The sequence below is a fragment of the Alternaria postmessia genome (assembly GCF_024291825.1).
Source record: "Alternaria postmessia strain BMP 2775 chromosome Unknown scaffold_7, whole genome shotgun sequence".
Lineage (NCBI taxonomy): Eukaryota > Fungi > Ascomycota > Dothideomycetes > Pleosporales > Pleosporaceae > Alternaria > Alternaria postmessia.
The window spans coordinates 630,597-654,785 of NW_026260080.1; the positions used below are offsets into that span (position 1 = coordinate 630,597).

At 48.8% G+C, this 24,189-nt stretch overlaps 9 protein-coding genes across 9 annotated transcripts; 4 read left to right on the forward strand and 5 right to left on the reverse strand.

Moving 5' to 3' along the window:
• Positions 1-34: 34 nt before the first annotated feature.
• Positions 35-766, reverse strand: J4E82_001981 (uncharacterized protein; the record flags this gene model as incomplete). The annotated part of the gene is made up of 1 exon (XM_051728285.1): positions 35-766. One exon carries the CDS (start codon positions 764-766, stop codon positions 35-37), a length of 732 nt encoding a protein of 243 aa, XP_051592167.1.
• A 3,917-nt stretch (positions 767-4,683) lies between these two features.
• Positions 4,684-6,486, reverse strand: J4E82_001982 (uncharacterized protein; the record flags this gene model as incomplete). Its single annotated transcript, XM_051728286.1, has 5 exons — positions 4,684-4,939; positions 4,989-5,119; positions 5,183-5,748; positions 6,023-6,115; positions 6,168-6,486. 5 exons carry the CDS (start codon positions 6,484-6,486, stop codon positions 4,684-4,686), a joined length of 1,365 nt encoding a protein of 454 aa, XP_051592168.1.
• An 806-nt stretch (positions 6,487-7,292) lies between these two features.
• J4E82_001983 (uncharacterized protein) lies at positions 7,293-8,096 on the forward strand (the record flags this gene model as incomplete). Its single annotated transcript, XM_051728287.1, has 2 exons — positions 7,293-7,453; positions 7,514-8,096. The coding sequence occupies 2 exons, from the start codon at positions 7,293-7,295 to the stop codon at positions 8,094-8,096; spliced, it is 744 nt and encodes a 247-aa protein (XP_051592169.1).
• Positions 8,097-8,294: 198 nt separating this feature from the next.
• Positions 8,295-9,812, reverse strand: J4E82_001984 (uncharacterized protein; the record flags this gene model as incomplete). Its single annotated transcript, XM_051728288.1, has 1 exon — positions 8,295-9,812. The coding sequence occupies one exon, from the start codon at positions 9,810-9,812 to the stop codon at positions 8,295-8,297; it is 1,518 nt and encodes a 505-aa protein (XP_051592170.1).
• Positions 9,813-10,801: 989 nt separating this feature from the next.
• Positions 10,802-11,759, forward strand: J4E82_001985 (uncharacterized protein; the record flags this gene model as incomplete). The annotated part of the gene is made up of 2 exons (XM_051728289.1): positions 10,802-10,837; positions 10,887-11,759. 2 exons carry the CDS (start codon positions 10,802-10,804, stop codon positions 11,757-11,759), a joined length of 909 nt encoding a protein of 302 aa, XP_051592171.1.
• Positions 11,760-13,857: 2,098 nt separating this feature from the next.
• J4E82_001986 (uncharacterized protein) lies at positions 13,858-15,252 on the forward strand (the record flags this gene model as incomplete). Its single annotated transcript, XM_051728290.1, has 1 exon — positions 13,858-15,252. The coding sequence occupies one exon, from the start codon at positions 13,858-13,860 to the stop codon at positions 15,250-15,252; it is 1,395 nt and encodes a 464-aa protein (XP_051592172.1).
• Positions 15,253-15,729: 477 nt separating this feature from the next.
• J4E82_001987 (uncharacterized protein) lies at positions 15,730-17,323 on the reverse strand (the record flags this gene model as incomplete). The annotated part of the gene is made up of 4 exons (XM_051728291.1): positions 15,730-15,963; positions 16,013-16,880; positions 16,930-17,248; positions 17,299-17,323. The coding sequence occupies 4 exons, from the start codon at positions 17,321-17,323 to the stop codon at positions 15,730-15,732; spliced, it is 1,446 nt and encodes a 481-aa protein (XP_051592173.1).
• A 1,342-nt stretch (positions 17,324-18,665) lies between these two features.
• Positions 18,666-19,271, forward strand: J4E82_001988 (uncharacterized protein; the record flags this gene model as incomplete). The annotated part of the gene is made up of 2 exons (XM_051728292.1): positions 18,666-18,670; positions 18,785-19,271. 2 exons carry the CDS (start codon positions 18,666-18,668, stop codon positions 19,269-19,271), a joined length of 492 nt encoding a protein of 163 aa, XP_051592174.1.
• A 2,785-nt stretch (positions 19,272-22,056) lies between these two features.
• Positions 22,057-22,998, reverse strand: J4E82_001989 (uncharacterized protein; the record flags this gene model as incomplete). Its single annotated transcript, XM_051728293.1, has 1 exon — positions 22,057-22,998. A coding segment is annotated over one exon (942 nt), but the record flags the coding sequence as incomplete, so codon positions are not given.
• Between the last annotated feature and the right edge of the window lie 1,191 nt (positions 22,999-24,189).

Here is a 24,189-nt window from a genome sequence, read left to right on the forward strand (position 1 = left end):
ATTGACACTGGATGTCGCTGCCAATCACAGAATCTCAGTGCTGTGTTCTCTCCCTGCCTGATGTAGTTCTTAAGACCGATTGGATGAACTCCACAAGGCCGTCCATACCTCGAGGCTCATTGAGCCAGTTCCCACCCTGCTCGAAGCACTCCCATCTGACGCACATGCCTATCTCTTCAAGCAGTTTCCTAAGATCATTTCCATGTTCAACGGCTACAACATCGTCGTCTTTGCAGTGCTGTAACAGCACTGGCATCTTCAACACATCTTGCTCTCGACCAGGCACATTCATGACGCGCTGTACCTCCTCTGCCAGCGGCAGCCATCCACTCAGCCCTACAAACCCCCCAACCCGCAACCCAGAGGCCAGCAGAGCAAATATACCAGTAGCACATCCCTGACTCATACCCGCTAGTATTAGCTTTTGGTTTCCCACGATTACCGCCTCTTCCGTGATGATTTGAAGAACCTGCGCGACGCTTCGCCATAATCCTGGTTTTTGTATCTCGCCGTTATCCTGTGGCCGCTGAACTGATGACATATCGAACCATTGGAACTCGTCTTCACTCTTATCATAGAATCCTGCAGCGCTAGGAAATACCCATTTAATGCCAGGAAATATATCGACAAAGAATTGTCCTGACCCTTCTTGACTTTCGAAAAGCTCTTCGCAGAAAACGCCACCGTCACTACCACGTCCATGAAGGAAGACAACGGTGCAGGTATGCGGCCCCGTAGGGGAGACAGTGTGCACCGAAGTGGCCATGTCGCGATCGGTATCGTGATGCAAAAAGTAAACCTTGCTTGAACGTTTCCAATGCTACTTCATGTTGCGCTTGTCAGCTTCGCTCATCAATGCATTGCCTTCGTTGAGTCTCGGCGTTTTGATGACCCGTGGACGTAAGCTATAGACCGACCTCATCAGCCCCCACCATGGTAAACCCATCTGCTTCAGGCGGATATGATCGGATTGCACCATCCATAAACTGCGCGTGCACACCAAAATTATGCCAGCAATGGCGGAATCTTTCTGCTGCTTAACAAAAGCTACAACGTCATTGGCTCGCTAGCGGCCACCAAGGTCCTATCGCTTTGGACCGCTCCACTTCGCCTCGTCCCTGAACGAAACCATGAGGAGGCAGCGGGCATGCTTCGCTCTTATCGTGTTTTGACTGGTTACACACGTCTCAAAAACATGGCAGATCTCGAAAAGCGACTTGTTCGCAAACTCGGTGCGTCAGACGAGGGCTTTACTGTTTCCGATGTCAGAAATCTAATCAACAGCAGATTGCTTCATACTGGTTGGGAGAACATGCCATTACACATAGTGGCAACTGACAGTATACTAGGTGTATTGCTGCGCTGCATACTTCTTCAACTACCTCGATCGCAGTGCTTTCGCAAATGCCTATGTATCTGGGCTGAAAGAGGATCTTCGACTTGAGGGGAACCAATACAGCATCTTGCTTTCCATGTTCACTGCAGGTAGCTGTGTAGGGCAAATCCCCCATGCTTTGATCATCCAGAAACTTGCGCCGCGTTTCTGGTTGCCCTTCACGTTGTTAGTATGGTCTGGTCTGACGATGAGCTCTGCGGCCTGTAAAACCTATACACAGCTGTGTGTGGTTCGGTTTCTCCAAGGCTTTTTTGAGTCGAGTCTCTACAGTGGCACTATCTACATCCTCGGTAGTTGGTACAAACCTCTAGAAATCGCCAAACGAACGGCCATCTTCACAGCCATTGGACAGATAGGCAGCATGTTTGCTGGGGTGATGATGACAGCGATGAATGAGAGTCTGCATGGTCAGACCTCTCTGAAAGGGTGGCAATGGGTGTTTATAATCAGTGAGTATCAACCTCAAGGTCACACGACACCACTAACAAGTGCAAGATGGCGCTATGGGTATTCCCTTCGGTATCTTTGGACTCATGTTCTTTCCCAATTTGCCAGAATCCACCAACGCTCCATATCTCAGCAAAGAGGAGATACAGCTAGCGGTTGACCGCTTGCCACCAAAGAAAGACTGGAGCCATGACATCAGCCTCAGGTCCCTCGCCAAACGACTCTTTGCAAAACCAGATGTCTACATTTTCACTCTTTACTCTGCGGTAGCCTGTGCACTGGAAGCCATTGTTCTACAAGGCCTTTTTCTGCTATGGATGAAAGAGAACATTGAAAAGTTTCCTTCGCATGCCACGACGACCTACCCGCTAGGTATCCAAGCAGTCTCCATTGTCTCCAATATCGGGGCAGGCTATGTTATTGACATGACCAATCGCCGCATACCGATGGTCATACTAGCTGGACTTTTGCAGCTACTCGTCGCAATTCTCTTGCTCATACCCAGTCTTTCCACTGCCGGAACATTCTTCGCATTCTACTTGGCCGGTACCTCATACATTGTAAACCCTATTCTATATGGGTGGGCTAGCGTTATATCTCAGCGCGGTGGTGACGACGCATCTCGATCAGTCATTCTTTACATCATGAGTATGGTGCAGTCGATCTTGTACACGTTTTGGGGCATTGCGCTTTACCCAGCAAGCGACGCACCTTATTGGAAGAAGGGTTATATCACAATGATCGTGGTCGTTTTCGCTTTCTTCGCTGCGACTGCAGCTGTTCATTGGGTAAGTATCGCACTGCTCTTGACAACGATTTACTGAACAAGCCCACAGTTGGACCAGAGATCGCAGAGGATTGAGAACGATGTAGCTGAAGAGTTGACTCACGTGAGCGAAAGGTCGAACGACAGAAAAGAGGACTAGAGATCAAGGAGATGGGGATAAGACGACATCTTGATATGATTTGCAATCCTTCATCGAGGAGCAATCTAACATTTGGCAGCTTGTCTCTCAGTCCTCATACTTTGAGATGCATGCTACCACCATGCAATCCTCCAGTTATTAAAACGTCCGTAGCTGTGGTCCAGGCGCCCGCATCGCTCAGTAGCCACATTGCAGGACCAATCAGATCACTCACCTGCCCACGTCTTCCCAACGGTGGCGCCTTCTCAAACACATCTTTCATTGCTGGATTTGCCTCGGCTGCTGCACGGCCCATCTCCGTCTCGATATATCCTGGGGAGAGACTGTTGACTCGGATCTTGTACGGTGCAAGCTCAACACCCAGATGCATAGCAAGCGACTTCACTGCAGCTTTGGAGGCACCGTACATGCTTGTGTGCTCTCTGGGTGTCGTGCTGTGCGCTGTTTGCGAGGACAAGAAAAGGATAGAGCCACCTTCACCATGGGCGCGTATGAGTTCGGCGGCTATTTGCGCAGCAAAGAACGTTCCCATAACCTGTGTATTGTCAACTTTGGGACTCTGCATAGCTGTCTGAAGGAGAATCATAGTTACGTTCACGTTCAGAATCTTCTGGCATTGATCCCATCCATGTTCAAAAAATGGCCTGTCAGCCGCAATGCCTGCAGCACAGATACTGTATAGCGTCAGTGACCGGAAGGCCAATAATCTTTTACATGCGTACATACCAATTATCGATACGCCCAAGTGTGCGCACTACAGCATTCATGGCCCCTTTCAGGCTTTCCCGGTCTGTTACGTCCGTCTCATAATACATCCACATTGTACCAGTCTTCTCTTCGAGAGCTTTTAGATCCTCAGACGGTCGAGCAGAAAGATCAAGCAATGCGACATCACTGCCCAACTCAGCAACGGCTTTAGCAAATCCCAATCCGATGCCACGAGCGCCACCTACATCTGTATCAGTAGCTTGAGGAATTTTGGCGATGGCATTTGTTGAATGACAGCTTACCGGTGACCACGGTCACTTTTCCCTTCATGGAGTACATATCAAGTACTGGTTTATGCAGGATATCGGCCATGTCGAGATATGTGAAAGAGGATGAGCCAGACGAGAGATTACATCATACGGATATACCCTTTTATATGTGAACGTACTCGCTTTCTGACATTCACACGAATCGCCAGCGATCACGAGTTTATCATTGGATGAGCTTCTTCCAGGGTTGAGATAGGAAGCTTCGCCATCTTCCTGACATAATTGTTATCAAAATAGTTCTGGATGCATAACCTCAAGATTATGACACACCAATGAGATGTAGATGCGTGTAGGACTAGTGCGGACGGGATGCTGGTTGCGGTAAAGTGTGACTAGGCGCCCAACCTTTCCCCGCCTCGTCTGTAGCCTATGCAACCCACCAACGACTTTCTGAGGACTGTTATCGAAGGCGTGGGCTCAAATGTCGCATGAAGCACCGAATAAAGCCTCTGCAAGTCCTCTTGATTTGGCGCATGGCACAACACAGCACAGCACAGTGCAGGGACGCTGAGATTATAATTACGGATATCACGGATTGTGTACAGTGACCCGATAGTGAGTTCAACTCCCCAACCAACAATCAACCTCCGCGTAATCCATCCATCGACACGCATTAGTAGAAGTCCGATTCTTGCGAAAGAGCTGGCACTAGTAACAAAGGCTGTATTGCAGGGATGGTGACACGGTCAGCCCTTCATCTGAGCCTATCAGGCTGTGCAATTATTACTCAGGTACTCAAAATCGAGTGGCTTGTACTCGGGGAATACATATTCCATGCTGTTATAAATCGTAGTCATGTTCGACAGCTCACCATGAACAGGGACAAGCCTACGCTCAAGAAGTAAGTGACTGTCTGAACGAAAGGCGCGTCGGAAACTCACAACGCTGACTTGGCAACACGATGCTTTGCCATGGCATTAACAAGCTGGCTGAGCTCGTTGTGGTCGTTGTGAGTTGCCATCAGCTGCGCCTGAACTACATGATCGGCATCGAACACTAGAACAGTGCTGTCATCGGTGGGACAGGCAGGCATGATCACGGTGACGCTATGGTCTCGAGCATGAATGCTACCCTCAACGTGGATGAATGTAGCCCTGTAATCGCTTGTCTGAACAATGTAAGGCGCACCGCGTCTGCGATATGTTAGCGCTTCGTCTGCAAACATCTACAAACCGTACGTACTCATAGGTTGCGAACTTAGCTCCAGGAATATTGGCATAGTATGACTGAGCCATCTTAGGAACGACAACCTCGGCTCCATTCTCGACAAAGCTTGGAACACCTAGGGCGTGATCATGATGATGGTGTGTAGGCTGCCCAGAGTCAGAAATGATGAGAAGACATGGTTTGTAGCCCAATGATCTGGGTCTACTTACCCAAATTTGTGACACTGGCTTTCCAATATTGATCCTAACCCATTCCAGTAGGACCAGCGCCTGTTCACTTGGAGCATCTAGAACAACAACATAGTTGTCGGTCTCGAGCAGTATCTGTCGATAATTTGCGACGCCAGGCATTCGGATCACCCACACCCCTGGCATATCTGTGTAGGGTTGTTGTGCGTCGAAATCCATAGCTGTGAAGTTGAATCGACCAAACCATAGGTAGTTTGCGTACTTCTCTCCGATATAGGCAGTGAGCGCAGGATCGACAACGGGGATGTTTAGATTTCCACGTTCTGCCGAGACGTTAAAGAATGATGGTTCGAGGTCAAAGTTGACGGATACCTCATCCGCAAGAAAGTCGGTAATCAGGCGCTTATTATTGTATATGATCTTGAAATGACGGGGTATCATCAGTCCATCGACACGGATATAGTCGTACACTCGCAAATCATTCGTAGAAGGGCCGAAGAAGGGATGATCCTCGTATGTGCGGATAGCGAAGGGCAGGTAAGTGTCAGGATCGAAGAGGACTGATATGTTCAGGGACTGATCGAAGACTAGAAGCAAGTCAATGTAAGTTTGATATGCGCTAGGAGGGATCACCAACCTGCTGGAAGAAGCAAATCACCTTCAACTGGTTCGGAACGAAGAGTGAACTGACCAGTCGAGATCTTACTAACTAAAAGAGGATCCCACTTGTGGCTGTCAGTAATCATGTACGCCGCGAGGTATCCTGATGATCGACAGATCAAAAGACAGGTATCGTTTAAGTCGACTTGCCGTCTAAGTAGCCTTCAGGAGCACCTGACGGCTCGAACAGAGAATAACTACCCCTGATTACGGCAGCGGATCCATCCTCGCCATCTTGCACTACCACGGAGTAGTCCATAGGCTCAAGCGCTGGTCGTGCGAATACCCAAAGGGCTAGGACATAGTATCAGTGTATGAATTAAGTACATCGCGAGGAATTACGTACTTCCCAAGCCAGCAAATCTATCAATGCGTTGTTTCAAGCCGCCTTCTCCATATGAGTATGTGATTGTCTGATTACCATATGGAACAACTGTTGAATCCATTCCATCCAAAGCTATCGTGGTTATCATGGACTTGGTGCGAAATTGAGAGCCGGATATTCTCACGTTTCTCACTCTAGTAGTATTCGCATCGATGCCTATGGCATTCAAGCCGCGCTCCATGAGGTCGTCAGGAACCTCATGCTGGCGAAGGCTCAAAGCTACCGAGCTGAAGGTCAAGGATATGACTATCAGGGTCGATAGAATCAGAGCGGTTGACATCTTGATGTAAGCTTCCTAGCGGAAAGAGTGATACTCCAAACAATGTACAATCAAATGATCTATGAAGAGATTGCGAAATATCAACAGATTTATAGAAGCATATTCGAAAGTCGCAATAAGGTGAACGCATATCTAGTTTGGATCTCAGCTCCCTATATACGTTGTCGTGTCATTCTCTCACCTACTCCAACTTGGCGAATTCTTTTCGTCTTTGGCCTCGTAAGATTTTACTAAGGATTACGCAGAGCTCTGATCGTTATTACAAACGAACAGGGCTAAGTAATTTGTTGATCCATGCAAAGTGTGATCGATGCGCTTGCAGCAAACTTTACGAACTGTGCCGTATCTACACAACGTTGAGTTTTATGACGCCCTAAAACGTATGCTTACGAAGACTACGTGCCAGCCCAGCTGCGGTAACGCCCGGATATGTGAAACCTTGTACGATTATCGTCATCACTCAAAACCAAAGAGTACAATTTGCTGTTGTAGAGCGGAACGGAACGAGCTTTGCTTTGTGCATGCCGATAACCGGGCCGATTATGAATACAAACTGCTTGATCCCGCAACCAACATCCCGATCTAGCTCTGATGGCCGACCGTGGGTGTATTTGCTACGGACGACTCTCGCAGCAACGGACGACGTCAGCTTTCTGACAATGAGATCACAACTTGGCATGACACGTCACACAACGGGAGACGTGCTACGTACAGCATAGACCTTGGAGAACCTCTAGCATCTTTGAGCTGAGGACATCTATCTGACGCTGGAATATCCTCAGTCTTTGTGGCCCCGATCAGCAATCATGACGCAAGCCACTCTCGACGGAGTCTTCTCACACGCTTTCCTTGACGATATCTCAAACTTCTGGTTCCGTCATCTCGAAGCCGAACATGTCATCATCCCCAGCATCGAAGATGCAGCGCCATGGTTTTCGCAAAGCGACGCATACGACTGGGAATGTTTGTATGTATCACACCTGATACGATGTTCATCGATTATGGATGCTAGCTCACGATAGGTTAGTGGCAAGTTTGGTGCGCAGCTCGAGCTGATCCAAACGATGCAACCAAGTGTTGCTGATATCCTGACCGCAGCAAAGCCTTCATCGCCTTTGCATTGGATCAGTCTAATCATCCTCTTGGACCAAATCCCACGGAATTGCTTCCGCGGCGCGAAAGCTCTGGTGGTGTTTACGCTCTTTGACAAGTTAGCGTTCGAGGTTGCTTCCCAGGCACTCGAACTTGATTTACCAAAGGAAAAACGAGTTCGTTTCCGGTTGGCCTATAGATTTTGGTTCTACATGCCAATGGAACACTCAGAGAATTTAGAGGTACACAAAAAGCTGAAAGAAGCTCATTCAGAGATGTGGCATGATCATGAGATGCTACTAGAAAAAGCTGTAAAAGGATGGGACGGTCCCTTTGCACAACACCATGCTGTGCTCCTCAAGAGAAGAGATAGCTTCAAAAAGTTTAGAGAGACCATGGAGGGTATCTGCGAGGATAAGAAGAGTTTACTACGTCGTTTTGGGCGATTTCCACAGCGTAACAGCGCGTTAGGTCGACCATCTACTGTAGAGGAGATTGAATGGCTGAAAATCAGATGAAAGCTTCTTGGAGACTGCGGGGGAGATACCGTGTCCTCTTCTTATTCTATTATGGGCCATAAGTAAAACAGCCAGAAAGCCTAAATAATTCAAGGATGTATGGAAGGTCTCGTGTTGCGTTGCCTTTTTGTCTCGGCTACAGTTAACGAGGAAAGGGAGTTTCGTGTTTAACATTACGTTGTCTGATATGATGTTTATTTAGGTGGAATGACAGGCGTTCTTCACTTCCATAGCCTTCACTCGACAGAAACACGAAGCTTTAATAGAAATGTCGGCATAAGCCATAGCGATGTCGCGCTGAAGGCGGATACCCTGGGCTTGTTGTAGTTTGCCATTCAGCATGAAACATTCATGAAGGCCATGCAGACCCCATATATTGTTGACACGTGCCACGCGACGGGAAGAAGTGTCACTCAAGCCCAGGTCTTCTGAGTAGAGCCTTTCCGCCTCCTCAGACTGTCCTTGTTCGAGGAGTAGTGCACTTAAAGCGTGGCGAACGGGTTGCATCCAGAGTGGCGGGTCAGCGTAGGCAAGACCATCCTCCATCTCAATGCCACGGCGTAGAACGGCAAACGCTTTTGAAAAGTTGCCCTTACGATACTCCAGCTCGCCTTCAAGCATTGCTGAGGCTACTGCAAGGACTGCATCTGCTGGAGAATAACCGTACATTCGATATGCAGGTACAGCCTGACGGGCCATTTCGAAGGCATCTCTTGCGTGGCAAGCCTCTTTGATGCGCCCAAGCACAGCGTAGGCGATTCCTTTTGCATAATGTACTGTCGCTGTAGATACGCAAAGAAGCTGTGGGTTTGCTGGCATCGGAAGTTTAATGATCTCTTCCCATTGGCCAAAACGAACCATTACGTGAGGCAATGTCACTAATTGCCATTCAGTCCAATCGACCATGCTTGGTGTCTCGATCGACATGAAATCCAGAGTCAAGATCTCAGACAGCCGCTTGGCGGCATAGTGTGCATCACCAGAGCGGCCAGACATCATGGCAGCATAAGCCATGGCATGGCAGTTATGTGCTCGGTAGGCAGTGTACATCAGAGATGCTGTATCTCCGCGTGCGAAGTATTTGTCGTCTGCAAGTATAGCGTTGAAATTGGAATCAACAGCCCGACGGTAGTCGCCACAAGCAGTGTCGATGTGTGTCGCCATGTGCTGCATGTGGGAACCATCTGGTACCATCCGTCGCAGACTGTCGGCTGCGTTCAAAGCCAGTTCGGGAAAGGGCGACATCTCCATCATGTGGATGTACAAATGGCACAGGCCAGGATGATTTTGTCCGTCAGTGTATGCTAGTCCCTTTTCTAATGCGGCTCTTGCCTCATCTATATCTGTCCCTGTCGTTTTCCCAGTCTTGAGGTCCCAGAGCTGACGCGGACGAGTACACATGATGGCGTCAGCGAACAGAGTCATCACATCGAGATCTTCTCTGTAAGCTTCGTAGACCGGGCGCATAGCTTCTGCGTATGCATAGTCGAATTGCGATAAGTCAGCTGGAATGGCCGTATTACTGCACGGAAAGCGAGCGGTGAGTGCAGTAATGAGTGCTCTTTCCTTGGGTGGGACATCGACCTGTACTTTCCTTGCGCATGCCAAGGCACCGAGTATCTTTTCCAGGGAGCTGCGACGATCGTCCGGTGTGAACATTCGCCAAGATTTGTTGTAGTTGGGACCTACAGCAAATGCAATTCCCCAATACGCCATTGCGCAATTGGGATCATGTACAGCTGCCGTCTCGAAACATTGCGTAGCCGCTTCGTGGTTGAACGAGTAGCACCACACAAGGCCACGATTGAACCACGTTTGCGCTTCCTGCGATGTTGTATGGATTTCACGTCCATATTCACCCAAGTCATAATACGGGCTCTCACCGCCTGAGCTGAGATAGTCCCTGTGCTAGTCAGTACCGTAGAGTAGCATCAACGGCTCAGTACTTACTTCATTTTCCACTGTTTCTAAGTTGCTTCCTCGGCCTTCGACGTCCGAAATGAGGCTGGTAGGTGCAAGTTGCCAGAATTACAATCTGCAACCGCTATTCTGTTTATTCGGACGAATTCGATCCCAAAAACGCTTTACTATTCTTCACAGAATGGACGGCCGAGGTGAAGGTTTTATATAATTCCTGATTGCTCGGCCGAGCGAAGATTCTTATGTTGTCTTATCGTACAGTAGTAACTTTGCGTGTGTCGGTGTTCAAATCCATCTAGTCGGCGTTTACCTAACGAAGGTTTCGGGGACTATCATCTGCTGCCGTAAGAGAAGCCCCGCAATTGTAAGCTAAGTGTTCAGCCCCGCTCTCCTTGCAGTCGATGGCATCACTAGAGACAGGAGTTGCTAGGCCAAGGTGCTTTGTCAGACAAACACGAGGCGAGTCGGAGCGGATGTAGAGTTAAGCATGCCGGCCCGTTGGGTGACTAGCGTACCGATCTCAACCTCGTATTACCTGGATGGGAGATTAGGGCTGTCTAGGTGCTGATTAAGGATACTTAGCCTATTGCAGCATGCTTTGCAAGACGGACAAAATGTGGACGTCTGGTTAAGTAGGTCGACTGCGTACAATGCGAGATAGACATCGTCTATATAACGACCGTCACAATCTATGCACTAAGTCCAACTTCGCCATCTTCAACCTTGCCGTAACAATACAACACCTGCACACCACCAAGACCTTTGTCAACCTAAAAAGAAGAACCATGTCAAAGACAATCACCAACGTTGCACTCACAGGAGTAAGGATATTTTCAAAAGACCTAGGCATAATCGACTAACATGACACAGGCGACCGGTAATGTAGGATCACCCATATTGACTAGCCTTCTTGAAGCCGGTTTCAATATTACTGTCATTGCTCGCAAGGGGGGTAGAGCATTCCCATCGGGTGTGTCAGTCAAGGTTGTCAACACCGACTCTATCGCAGAGATAACCGAGGCCCTACGTGGTCAACATGCCATCGTGGATGCAACATCCGGGCCCGATCCAACCCTTCCAGGGCGAATTGTCGAAGCTGCTGCTTCCGCCCGGGTATACCGTATCATCCTCAGCGAATTCAGTGTCGATCCTGAAGATCCTGTAGCTCGCTCGCCGCTCGTGCACCATGGAAAAAACCAAGCTCTTCGGCGAGTCAAGGAATTGGCTGCTGAGAGAAAGCTCACATGGAGTGCTATATCGAATGGGGCTTTCTTAGATTGGAACATCCGAACCGGCTTCATCAACGTTGACATTCGAAGCAAGAAGGTCGAATACATTAACGATGGCATGCTTCCGTTTCCCTGGACAATGCTCTCTTCGGTCGGTGCAGCAGTTGCAAATGCACTCCAAAAGGCAAAAGAGACGGAAAACCGCTGTTTGTATATCTCTAGCGTTATCAAGAGCCAGAAGCAGATGGTAGAGCTTGCGAAAGAGGTCTTAGGTAGAGATGGGTGGGAGGAGACAGAGCAAGATATGAACCAAAAGTTGGAGGACGCGACTGAGTCTATGATGGCTGGCAAAGTTGACCTTGGTGTCATCGGCGATATGATCCGATGGTCTGCGGGTACCGTGCCTGCCCTGCGCTGGAAGCAGTTGGACGACAACAAGCTGTTAGGCGTCGAACAGCTGGATGACGACGAGGTGCGCAAGTTAATTCGAGACATCGCTTTGGAGAGCAAGTAGTCTTCCGGATCAGGAATCGTAGGTCGGCGCATACCGGCATGAGAACATGAAATCGAAACAATTGGCCCCATCATACATCATGATGTACGATTCTTTATACCTACTTTATCATCAACATATACGGCGTATTGTATGTGCAGCATGGTTGACCGAAATGAGTAGTTCCCAGATAAGGATTCGTGTTTTGAAACTGGTTAGAGGTAACTAGGTGATTCGTTTGTTGAGGCAATTTCCTCCCTCTTACGGAGGAGCGAGACATTCTGCAACTCTGATAAAGACAGGATCACCATTATGGAATAGCTTGCCATGGGTACGAGCATGGGAAACTGCCAATCGGATCTGTCCTCGGCGATCAGGTGGTAGACATTTGCTGCTTTGCTGCATTGCTGCACGAAGATCTGCGCTGCAATTGAGCATATAGGCGTTATATTCGGTGTGACGTTGCTCATATTGCAGAATCTTTCCTAATTCGAAGGACTGGTCGACATGCGCAACAGGAGTCATATAGTCAAAGTCAGCACCTAATCAGGTATTGACTTATAGGGGGCTGGGATGATTTGTCGAGTACCCTAGCCAAGTCCTGGTCCACTGCTGCATGTACGATAGAAGGCGGCCATGCCGATGCAGAGGGGAAATTCTTAATCGTTCATTTATCCTTGACCTCGAACTTGGCGTATCCGACGGCGAGCTCTCCACATGTACTAGAGCCTCACAGGAGATTTGCGTATCTCACGTTGCCGCGCATATCCGATCTGTGCGTGACTTGCGCGCGTTATCTGCGAAGAGCCTCCTCGCCCTCACACAGGCAGGAGCTGAGGAGCTGGAGTATCGTTCCTCGTTTCAAGCCGGATTGCAAAGACCACATATTATGTTTGGAAGCAATGCGCCGTCGTGTGCATTCAGGTACATCAGGCGCGCTTCCAAGATCGTGGCGTGTGGGGCCGTCAGATAAGGCGATGCTCTGTAGCACTGCCCTGGCAAGGAGCTGTATCTCGCTACATCGACACGGGAAGATGTGACTTGAATTGGAAATGTCGGCCAGGCGAGCGAGTGCATAGATCTGACGCAAAGGTGGGGTCTGACGGATGATGTCGAAAACAACGGGGGCTTGGTATTACAACCACTAACTCAATTCGGCGTGCGTGGCCTCCAGGTCTTGTCCTGCCTGCAGGATGTCGAAGAAGGGCCATGGTGATAGAGCGTGGGCGACCGTTTTCCACATATATCGCGTAAGATCAGGCCGCGATCAATCCTCCTATATGTCATGTCCTTGCGTATTTGATATGTCTCGGCAACGGTTTTAACCGGCCGTTTGCGTGGGATGCGTCAATGCCCTGAGCATGAAACGCGACATGTCGCTTCTTCGTTCTCGACAGCCTCACCCCACCTGCTGAGGCAGCAAACGTTTGCCTGCACACGGTCGCGTTCGCGCATCGTCCCCACTATAAGGTGAGTCCCAAGCGATGTCGATCTGCCGAACCTGGCACGTCAAGTTTCATTTTTTCGTTCTGCATTGACGCTCGAACATTCTGAGTCTCGGATGAGGCCTGAGGCCCTTCCCGCTCCTTCACCTCTCATTCCGTACGAGTAATAATCCCTGGTGTTAGCCACGCGATGAAGCTATATCAATGACAATTATCAAATCCCCGCCGTATCTATCCTGGTGCCTTTAGGAGTGTTTGTCGAACGTGGTGGCCCTTGACCAATAGCAAGCGATTATCAACCAGGCTTGATTCGCGTCCAAAGATTAAGGACATGATGGTACATCATACTTGTACCCGGCCCGTTTGCGCGACAACTTTCGAATCTGCTAGCCAAGGGTCCATACATGGGAGTAAAAGATGGCAAACCGCCTAATCGTCATCCAGGTCGCGATAAGAATGGAGCTCCTGTCTTCTCCAGCTTCTTTGGTGATCACGTCGATCATTCGCCTTTGAGAGCTGGACTCTGACTCTGTCGTTACGTTCATATGTAGTGGCGCAGGCTTTCGCCTATTCGTTCTTCTTCTAATTCCCTTCTGCGTTCGTTCCAACGTCCACCACTTCGTTCTATCTATCACGTCTTATGAACTTTGATATACAGCACAGACTGCACCGTTATGGAGCAGAGTACCTCTCGTTCTATCCTGGCACTCAGGCTGCCAGACCCCCGTTTCAGCGTCGACTTTGCAAACTACGCTGTTGATGCCAAAGCAGTTGCCACTTCTAGAAAGTACATGCAGGACTTGTTTCCCGGCCAGAACAAGCCTTTACCGCCCCCAAGGAATCAAGCGTCACGCCATCCCATTGCGCGTACAACACCAGCGTACGAGCTGCAGCAACGGCAATGTTCCAAACAGATGGCTTCACAGATACCGGACGACAAATGGGATGCGCATACGATAGAGTGCATGATAATGCTGGACGATTCACCCATGGACACCTCGGATCGATCTTCAGCTTCATCAAAATCAACATTGGCCTCTTCTACAGCAACGTCCTTTACCGACACTATATCTACTAGCGCTACAAGTCACTTGGTACCTACGCCAGCGGCTACCAGCGGCCGGCAAACGTTGACGCCCAACTTTCTTCAGCTGCCATCGACAATAGTTGACCACATATTGTCATACGTTTTCGCCGAAGAACGGGCCGTCTCCATCACACCATACCAGTCCCGCGTTGTGCCCCAGCAGCGTCGCCGCCATCGTCACGGTCCGAATGCCGTTGACATACGATCATTCATGATGCAGCCTGCATTGATGGTATGCAAGCAGATTCGAGAGCTAGGGCTGGAGATTCTATATCGCGACAGCCTTTTCCTTATCGATCTTTCCGAGGTCGATAGCACAAACACGTGCAATGAGAAGGACAACAGCAAGTACTGGGGGTGCTGGACAAGTAATGTGCCTCCTCGAATGGTTCGAAGTGCTCTTGCTCGTGCTTCAAACATCCGCTTCCAACTTCCAGTCCCCAGTGCAGAGGCTATGGTTGTGCGAAGTGCGACCAAGAGGAAGAAGGATGCCCAGGAAGAGACATCTATCATTGTCGATTCTTTACGCGCAGTTACCAACCTGATTACTGGGTTGAAAAAATCTCAGACGTCCCAAACTGAGAGATCTCGCTCAGCAAGCCCAGCTGGTCCGAAAATCTTGCGTCGTAAGCTCAGCTTTCGATCTGCAAAGCGTCCTGACTCATTAGAATTCGTATGCCGTGGAGACTCACCACCACCACAGCCGAGAGAACCATTGGATACATTAGAGGTTGTCCTTGTGAACAGTGATGTAGACACTGAAGTACATAGCATGACGTTGGACATGGTAGCGGTGTGCAGTAGCATCCCTGTATGCGGAAGCCTTGAGTACCATCTGGAAATCGACGGAATGCGAAGGCTTTGGGCTAAGCGAGAGAAGGGGAAGTGGCTGGGTAGTGAGCCTGATGGAAACAAATTGCTTCGTGGTATGTCACCGCCGTGCTCACAACTCAACATGAAGACTCACATGTACCAGATTTAAAGGCCTTAGGACAGCAGTCCACAAAAGCAGATATCACGCACGTTCATGGAAAGCACAAGAAAAGCAATGAGAAACCTACGATACGTGCGGATGTCCTGCATAGAGAACGGACACTGCCAGCCCAGCAACCTACTAGCAGCAGACCCAGCTTAGATGGACAACTGCAACATCGAAGTGCCTCTAAAACAAGACCATCCAACGACGGCATCGTTGCAAGAAAGATCAAAGAGATGGAAAACTTGTCCAGAATCAAGCTCTTGAAGGGCAACAAACAGCCGCCGACCGTAGAGGAGCTCCAACAGATCGCCGCTGATATTAGGAGGGGTGTTTACTAGGAAATTCGTTTAGTCCTAAGATGGATAGAGCCAGGTGCTCGGAAATGTAGTATAATTCATTGTCTTCGTGTCATTTCTACGTCTAACATCTATGCTCTGGTCATGTCCAATGAAGTGCTGGGCGTTCGGTGTGCTGTGTTGTCTAGGCCTTTCCATCCGAGAACTGAACGACAGCCCACTTGCCACTCCATGCCCACTTCCTCGACCCACTGTCTCCACCACCCCCTTCCATAGCTTTTATGCGCTCATCTTCCCCGTCGGCGAGCCCGACCACGACGTCGGCCTTGCAGGTGCGGAGCGCGAGAACGCGGAGACCTGAGCCCGGGCCCATGGGCCCGATGGCGTCGGTAAACGGCGTGGTAGCAGGCCAAGCAGCCTATTGTTGATCAGTAAATAGTGTGAACAACAGAGACGAGAGCACTTACATCAGCAGTCAGCTTGCGATAGTTCAGATCGCCTTTGAAGATGACAAGCTCACTTTCCTTGAGATCTTCATAAAGTTCCGGCTCTGTCTTGGGAAGCCGCCAATAGCTACCGCCTGCAGTCCAAAAGTCGTTCGGCCGCAGCATCAGCTGACCCTCGGCATGCAGAGTGCTCCAATGCTGGAAAAGGAACTGCAAAGCCTCGCTTTCCGCTTCCGACAATGGCACAGCTTCCTTTCCAGCGTGCTTCTCATCTTCGGTGAGCGCACTGTAGAAGCTCTGGGGGTCGGCTAATGCGGAGAGAAGAGCGCCGAAGTCCGCTGGTAGAACATCTGAGACGAACCAAGGGATGGACTTGGGGTGGAACACAACGTTTGTCGCAAGGCCAGAAGCTATGAGATAGCCGGCGAGGATCAGATCAACAAAGAGCTCGAAACCTGCGTTGTCCAGCACGATATCGACGCGGCGCTCTTTCTTGCCCTCTTTCTGAGCTGACGTGAGTATCTCGAATGCCTTGCCTAGGTCGTTGACCAAAATATTCTTCTCAGAGTTCTTTCTTGCCTCGGATCCTTGCAGCTTCTGGATATCCTCGTATGAGAGGTTCGTCAGGAGCGACAGATCTGTCGCATTGCCCCAGAGGCAGATCTCGCACATCTCTGTGAAGAGGACCTTCTCGGCGGCCTCGAGCTGCTCCTGTGTCTCGGCACCTTTTATTGTCTTCTTCTGCTCGAGCTCCATGACGATGTCCTTGTAGCGCGCGGCGAGTTCGAGAACGGCGGGACGGGAGGATTTGAATGTGGCCATCTTCTGGCGGGCGAAGAGGTCGTACGACCGCCAATTCTTGGTCTGCTTAAAGATGCTCGAGATGCGTCTTCCTATGGCCATGAGCATGAGCCATGGGACGGCAAAGGTCGACATACCTGTAGAGATAGCACTCCGAGTACAGCCATGGCACATTGTGCCACTTGGGATTGCCCCTTGCAGCCAACTCCTTGTTGTAGGCGTCGACATCGCGCTCGCCGTCATCGGGAATCGGGGTCAGCTCGCGGTCGTGTTGGAGTTCGTATTTTAACTTGGCAAGCTCTGCAACAACCCATTTGCCTTCGGTGATGGCCGCTTCGTCTTTGGTGTCGTGCAGGGAGCGGTGCACGTCGTCAATGCCTTGGGTGATGATAATGGGCCATCGCGAGCGCGCCGACGTGTGGGCAAACGACGTCGCGTCGTTGGTGCTGTACTGTTCTATTGCGCGTAAGTCGCAGTACGGTTGATAGCGTGCGTGGAATACTCACGTGCAGGGAATGTATCGAACTCCATCTTGTCGCTGACTTGTTGTCGTTGCGTGTGGGGGAGGCTTTTCATGCCAATGCCTCAAAGATGACGATTCCTGCAGGGGTCTGGGAGCGAATATCTTGCCAAGCCTCGACGCTACCCCTCCATACCTCATCTTTACCCTACTTTGCGCCTCACTACCTAATGACAGACCAATACCCACAATCTCTGGCCTCGCTTTTGATGCAATGTATCGGGAAAATCATTAAATAATCTATTATCGCTGAGCTATGTAACTGCGATACCCGTCGGCTTTCGGACGCTGGGGTCAAAGATTGTCCAGCTTTGAAGATTATGACTGCATCAGAGAGCAGCTCTAATCGAAAGCCTCAAACAAGTGCTTACTGACAGTGCGATGCTCAGGAGAGAATCGTAATCGGGCGACGATCGGCTCTAAGCTCGGGTGCAGAAAGAAACGTGTCTCCTAAGGCCATTACTATGTTCGAAGATGAACCCCAGCTAATCGGTTGCTTGCAATCGCAATCTGACAACCGGACGCGGTCTTTGTTCAAGGCCAAGAGACTGTATTGCGCATGGGACTTGGTGGTGCAGGCTGTTGACGCAGGGTCTACCCAGGGTGCCGGCGAATCAACGGGGCAGGGTGACATTTAAACTATGACGCGTTTTGCTAGACATGTTCTATGTTTCTGCGCTACCTAAACGTCAACAAGCAATTCTCAAAGTCGCCTTCCCAGCAGAATGGAGCTTGCTTGTGTGTAATTTGACACGGCACCTTCACAACTTCCCAACATTATTCACACGACTCAGTTGCGCCATCCTATGAGCGTCTACCGCTCCATTGCCTGCATCAGTGCTCGTAGCACCATCCTCTTCAGGCCTCAGCGCTTCATCACACCCTTCATACGCACAATGGCCACGATACCGAATGGTGACCTCAACAACACCTCAGCCGAACGGGTTCGAGCTGAAATCGCCATTGATCCTGCGTACCAACATCTCTCACTTGCGATACTCCCCTCCGACGACGATGCCGAAATCCGAAAATTATACAGACCATTCATACTCGAGGGGGATGATGCAGAACAAGACTGGGTTTCTCAGTTGGAGCTGAGTACTGTGTTGAGAATGGTAGACACACAAGTGCTCCAACGGGGTGATGATAGGCTCAGAGTAGTAGTTTTGTATGGGAGCATGCGGCAGAGGTAGGGACCACGTTCAATCAGCCTGATACTCGAGGCTGTCTTCTCGCATCTGCTAAGTCCAAGTAGATCCTACTCCCGCCTGCTAGCATACGAAGCCAGCAGAGTACTTTTCCGACTTGGCTGCGATGTGCGCATATATGATCCTACTGATCTTCCCGTCAAAGATGACGTGCAACATACACATCCCAAAGTGCAAGAGCTACGCGACTTGAGTAAGTGGAGCGATGGACATGTATGGATATGTCCTGAGCAGCATGGAACCTTAGTGAGTAGCCACCCATAGCATCCCATGTCTGCCAGCGTGTCGACTGACAATGCTCCTTTTCCAGACGGCCGTCTTCAAGAACCAGATCGACTGGATACCCCTCTCGACCGGATCTGTGCGCCCGACTCAGGGCCGAACTCTCGCCATAGCACAGGTGAATGGCGGATCGCAGTCCTTCAACACGGTTAATTCGTTACGCATACTCGGTCGATGGATGCGTATGTTTGTGATCCCGAACCAAAGTTCTATACCCATGGCATACAAGCAGTTCACCGAGGAGGACGCTGGAAGCAGGCTCATGCCTAGTGGTAACAGGGATCGTCTTGTTGATTGCATGGAGGAGTTTGTCAAATACACCATCGTCACGCGTCCGCACTTTGACCTTTTCGGCGACCGGTATAGCGAGAGAGAAGAGAAACGGGCGAAGCAAGCAAAAGAAGTGAACAAGCCTGCCCCAGACACCCAGCATGCAGCGTTGTCGACCAGCGCGGGCCCTTCGAATTGATATTTACAGTAGTTCAGATGTTTGGCGGGTTCTCCACGAGATATGGAAACATAGACGAGATTTGGATAGAGGTTGTAGGGCAGCATACGAAAGAGAGGCTCCAAAGCAAGCTTGGACTAGCGTTGTCGATCTTCTTGGGGTAATGACACCCCGCAATCGAACAAGTGACATACCATTTACCGGTATAAATGTTGGTGCCGCCGCCATGAACGAGACATGCGATAAATCGCATCCTATACGATAATCCAAAGAGACTGCAATTTTATTAATGCACCTCTGCGCTTCACCACCGACTCCTTCCGATGATGCAGACATGGCTGAGCTCGCTGTTGCCGTAGCACGCCCACCTCCAGATGGTGGATATGGCTGGGTGTGTGTGGCAACGTGTTTCACCATCAATTGTTTTACCTGGGGTACTGTCTCCGTAAGTCAGATTACATAACTCCCATGTCCCTTATCTTCACGTCTCCTGCTAAGCTAATCGCTGCAATAGGCTTATGGCATCTACCTATCGCACTACCTAGTGGACAATGTTTTCCCTGAAGCATCTTCCTGGGACTATGCATTTATTGGAGGCTTCAACTTTGCCATCGCTATGCTCCTTGCACCTTTCGTCACTGTCTTCTGTCGCAAATTCGGTATTCATGTTATCATGTGCTGTGGAATGGTCTTCCAGCTTGGTGGCTTCATTGCCGCCTCATTCGCAACTCGTATATGGCAGCTGCACATTTCGCAGGGCGTCTTGATTGGCTCTGGGATCGGTTTCTTATACATACCCTGCCTCCCAGTCCTTTCCCAGTGGTTCGATCGAAGACGAAGTTTAGCCAATGGTATCAGTGCGGCAGGGTCTGGTGTTGGCGGTGCGGCGTTTGCATGGGGTACTGAAGCTATGATCCAGCGCATGAGCATCAGCTGGGCCTTGCGCATTACCGGTATCGTCGCCTTCGTCGCCAATGCTACTGCGATAGCATTCATACGTGATAGGAATAAAGCCATTCGACCATCTCAGCTTGGATTTGATACCAAACTTCTCCGGCGTTACGAAGTACTACTGCTCCTCGCTTGGATCTTCATTAGTATGCTGGGATACGTTGTCCTGCTCTTCTCATTGTCTGACTTCGCGCTATCGATCGGGCTCTCCAGATCACAAGCCACCGATATGATTGGATTTCTGAACGTCGGTACTGCTGTTGGGCGGCCATTGATCGGCGTATTGAGCGATCGATGGAGCAGAGTCGACACAGCAGGGGCTCTGACTTTGCTGTGTGGGATCTGTTGCTTCGCGTTCTGGTTGCCTGCGGCATCATACCCACTGACTGTATTCTTTGTTATAATTTGCGGCGCTGTTGTTGGAGTGTTTTGGATGGTAAGTCGGATCTTGCGTCTCACTCCAGTTTCAAGAGACCCTCTAACTGGTGTTCGCTAATAGACAATCGGTCCACTTTGCGTCGAGGTGGCAGGCATCAAGAACTTGCAGTCGCTGTTATCTCTGTCGTGGATGGCAGTGATAATTCCAGTAACAGGTATGCATGCTTCCAAATTTGTTTGAGAACAGTCTAACAAAGTGCCATAGTTTCTGAGGGAATCGCTCTCAGGTTGAGGCGTCCAGCATCTTCACGAGAGTATCTCTACACCCAAATCTTTGCAGGTCTCTCGTATGTTGTAGCCAGCGGCTTCATGTTCCAGCTTCATAGAGTGAAACGACGCCAAAAATCTCCCACTCAGTAGCGTATGAGGTTACCTCGGATCCTCTGTGATATTCGCAAGGGCTTTTAGCGATACATGGTGCATCTCCCAATAACCTTCTCGCGGATTTGCACTCAATACAGATTCAAATCACAGCTTGACATCCAACTCTGTTCTGTTGTAGCCTTTCGGTATTCGCCCAATTACGATAGATGATGCTCCTGTATACAGTGTCGTTAGGCTTGGTGATGTAGCGTGAGAAATTTCCATTGTCGGTGATTTCATGATCGTAAAATCTCTAATATGCGGTCAAGACACGTAATCTCTCCTGTGAATGATGGAAAGGTTGCGCCAGGTGGCGGACCGTACTACCTTGAAGAGAGCGGCGCGTATCAAGTCCCACAGCAGAGATTGACAGAGTTGGCTGCATACTTGTCTTGATGAACAGGTCAGGAGTCGTCATGACATGGAGTAGTTAAAGTACCAAAGCACAAGCAGTGGAGGGAGCGATCTCCCTTACAGATACAGGGTCTAAGAAACTGACAAATAGGTCGGGCGCACCTTTGATCAGAGCAGCTGCATCATGATCACGTGCTAAACTCCGCCTTGAAGAGCGTAAAAGAGATGTTTCAATGAAGAGTAAACGAATATAACAACTCTATCTACCATTTAATCATATTTGTGACCTTGTAACGCATCAGCACACTGGACGTGTGCCCATGTTCGCGTTTTTGTTGAGAATTGTTGAGTGATAGCTCGGCAACGAATGCTGTGAGCCGAGCGCGAATAAGTCCTTGGTCGTTGCGCATACGTTTAGCGCAGTTGGGCTTGGGAGACGATCAGCCGATAGAACCCCAGTCATATCGAGTGGAAGATACTGTAAGACAGTATGTTCTACCCACCCTCCCTCGTGGTCAAACCACGTACACTATCGACGCGAGAATATGTGGAGGTCGAGAGTTACAGGATCGCATTGATTCCAGGCGCCTAACCCATGACGTCATCTGTCAGCCTCCCTGTTTGCAACGTCCAAGAACATGAAACGATGTCGCACATGGAAGAAGACACACAGAGCTCGAAGTCCTGCGATCGATACTAACTACCTTTCGTCCATCAGCTCCAGAACAAGAGTGTTCTTGACACTACATTCTTTGTCGCCATGACAGCCCAGACTTGCTCTGATCCTTTGCCTATCACCATCACCGCGCATCTCCGCAATGATAGAAGCAGCTGTCTCGCAGGATATCAGCAGACCGGAATCAAGGGACTGTTGTTGAGGTGCAAAAGAGGGAGGGCAGAAGCAACTGGTAGTGTTGGGACAGTCGGCATACTCCTTTCCACCAGGTGACGAGGCGGAGACATGATCGGGCATTGCGTCATCCGTCTCTCGAGAATAGTTAAGTGCCGTAGGCTCAGCTGGTTTACAGCAGGTAGGTGGTTTCGAGTCCGGTACTACGCTCGGCTCATGCGAAAGGATAGGTGTTGTTACCGTAGCAAGATTCTCTTTCTCTGAATCACACGCTGCGTGCTGTATTGTGCTGACGAAAGAGCGGCGAGGGTCCTGAGACTGTGTGTACGCCAATGCCGAAGGGTGAGGTGGCGAGTGCGCCGGCTGCTGAAACACCGCTTGGGCAGGAGCTTGGACTGGAAGCTGCGTCGGAGTTGGTGCGCGAGCCTGCGAGACAGGCGACGCCATGTACCCAAAAGAGCTTGCTGCTGGGATCGCCAAAACAGGTGGCCTCGATACTGGTAAAGCATAGCGATTCGCGGACGAATGGTTCGGAGTGCTCGCAGCATCAAACGAGCGCAAATACGCCTCTATCTCCTCGTGTGCGACACCGCGACTGGATAACAGACTTCTCAAGCGTGCATTCTCATCGGCAACTTTGCGCGCAGCGCGCTGCATCTCCTGCGTTGCTGCGATTCCTTTGGCCTCATACTCCTGAACGCGACGCTGCAAGTCTTGGATGAGTTCCTTGCGCTGATTACGCGAGCGTCGCTGATTCTCCCGGATCCGGATGGAGGAGGGCGTGTCACTACCCTAAGCACTGCTTAGTCATGTCTTGCCCCCGGGTCTTTATTCACGATTGGGACAAACCTTTTTCGACATCATGCATCCACTGTGGTGTAGGATTCGCGATATGCATGCAGGAACTGAGGGTGATGCCGCGTGGAGCGGGTGGGGTTTTCCCGGAGCCCCCGACAACAGCGCTAAGCCCTAATGCAGGTCTAGTGGTTTTCTGCACCACCGAATGCATATCACTACAATATGTAGAGCAGTCTTGATGTTAAGCTTTACAGGAAGTACTAAAGTAGAACTTAATTATTATATAGTATAAATGAAAATAGAAGTTAATAGAATTTTTGCGAAAAAAGGTGAAAAGTAAGAAAAAAACTATAAGATAGTAGTTAAGAAGTATTTTTTTTGAAAGTAGAGAGACTTATTAATAAGTAGCTATTAAATATACTTATGTATATAAATTAAAGCTTAATTGCGTAAATAAAGTAAGAGAACTAGGAAGAAGTAATTAACAATAGTTTTTATTTAGTGTTTTAAGGCTTCTACTATTATAAGTATACTACTATTTTATTATATTTATTTAATATTAGCTTTTTTAAATACTTTATCCTACACTAATCTTTTATAATAAGATTAAGTTAAAAAAATAGTATATATATTAGTAGAACGTAGTTAAATTATTAAGAACTTAAGTTTAATATCTTGTTATTAGTATCTATTAGTAGCGTAAGTATTAAAATTTAATATAACAAAGTAATATAACTTAGTATAATATAAAAAATACTAAAAAAGATATAAACCTTAGTTTATTAGCTAGAATAGATAAATTTAATTACTAATATTACTTAGAATAGTACTGTAGAATATATATAGATATAAAGAATAATAATAATTATATATTGCTATATTATAGTAACAAGCTTTATTATTTATTATTAAATTTTAACTTTTTATTGTAGCTAGACAAATAATACAAAAAAACTATATAAAAATAAAAGTTATATTTTTCTTTCTATATAGTAACTATATGCTTTTGCTCTTATAAAGATACTACAATCTTACTATATTAGATATTATACTACTTACTTATTATCTTTAATATTTTAATATAAGAAAGTTTTTTTTTCTTTCTTTATATAAAGATATAGTTATACTAATTTAGACTATAGCTTTATATTATATCTGCTAAATTTATTAGTAGTATAGATGTTA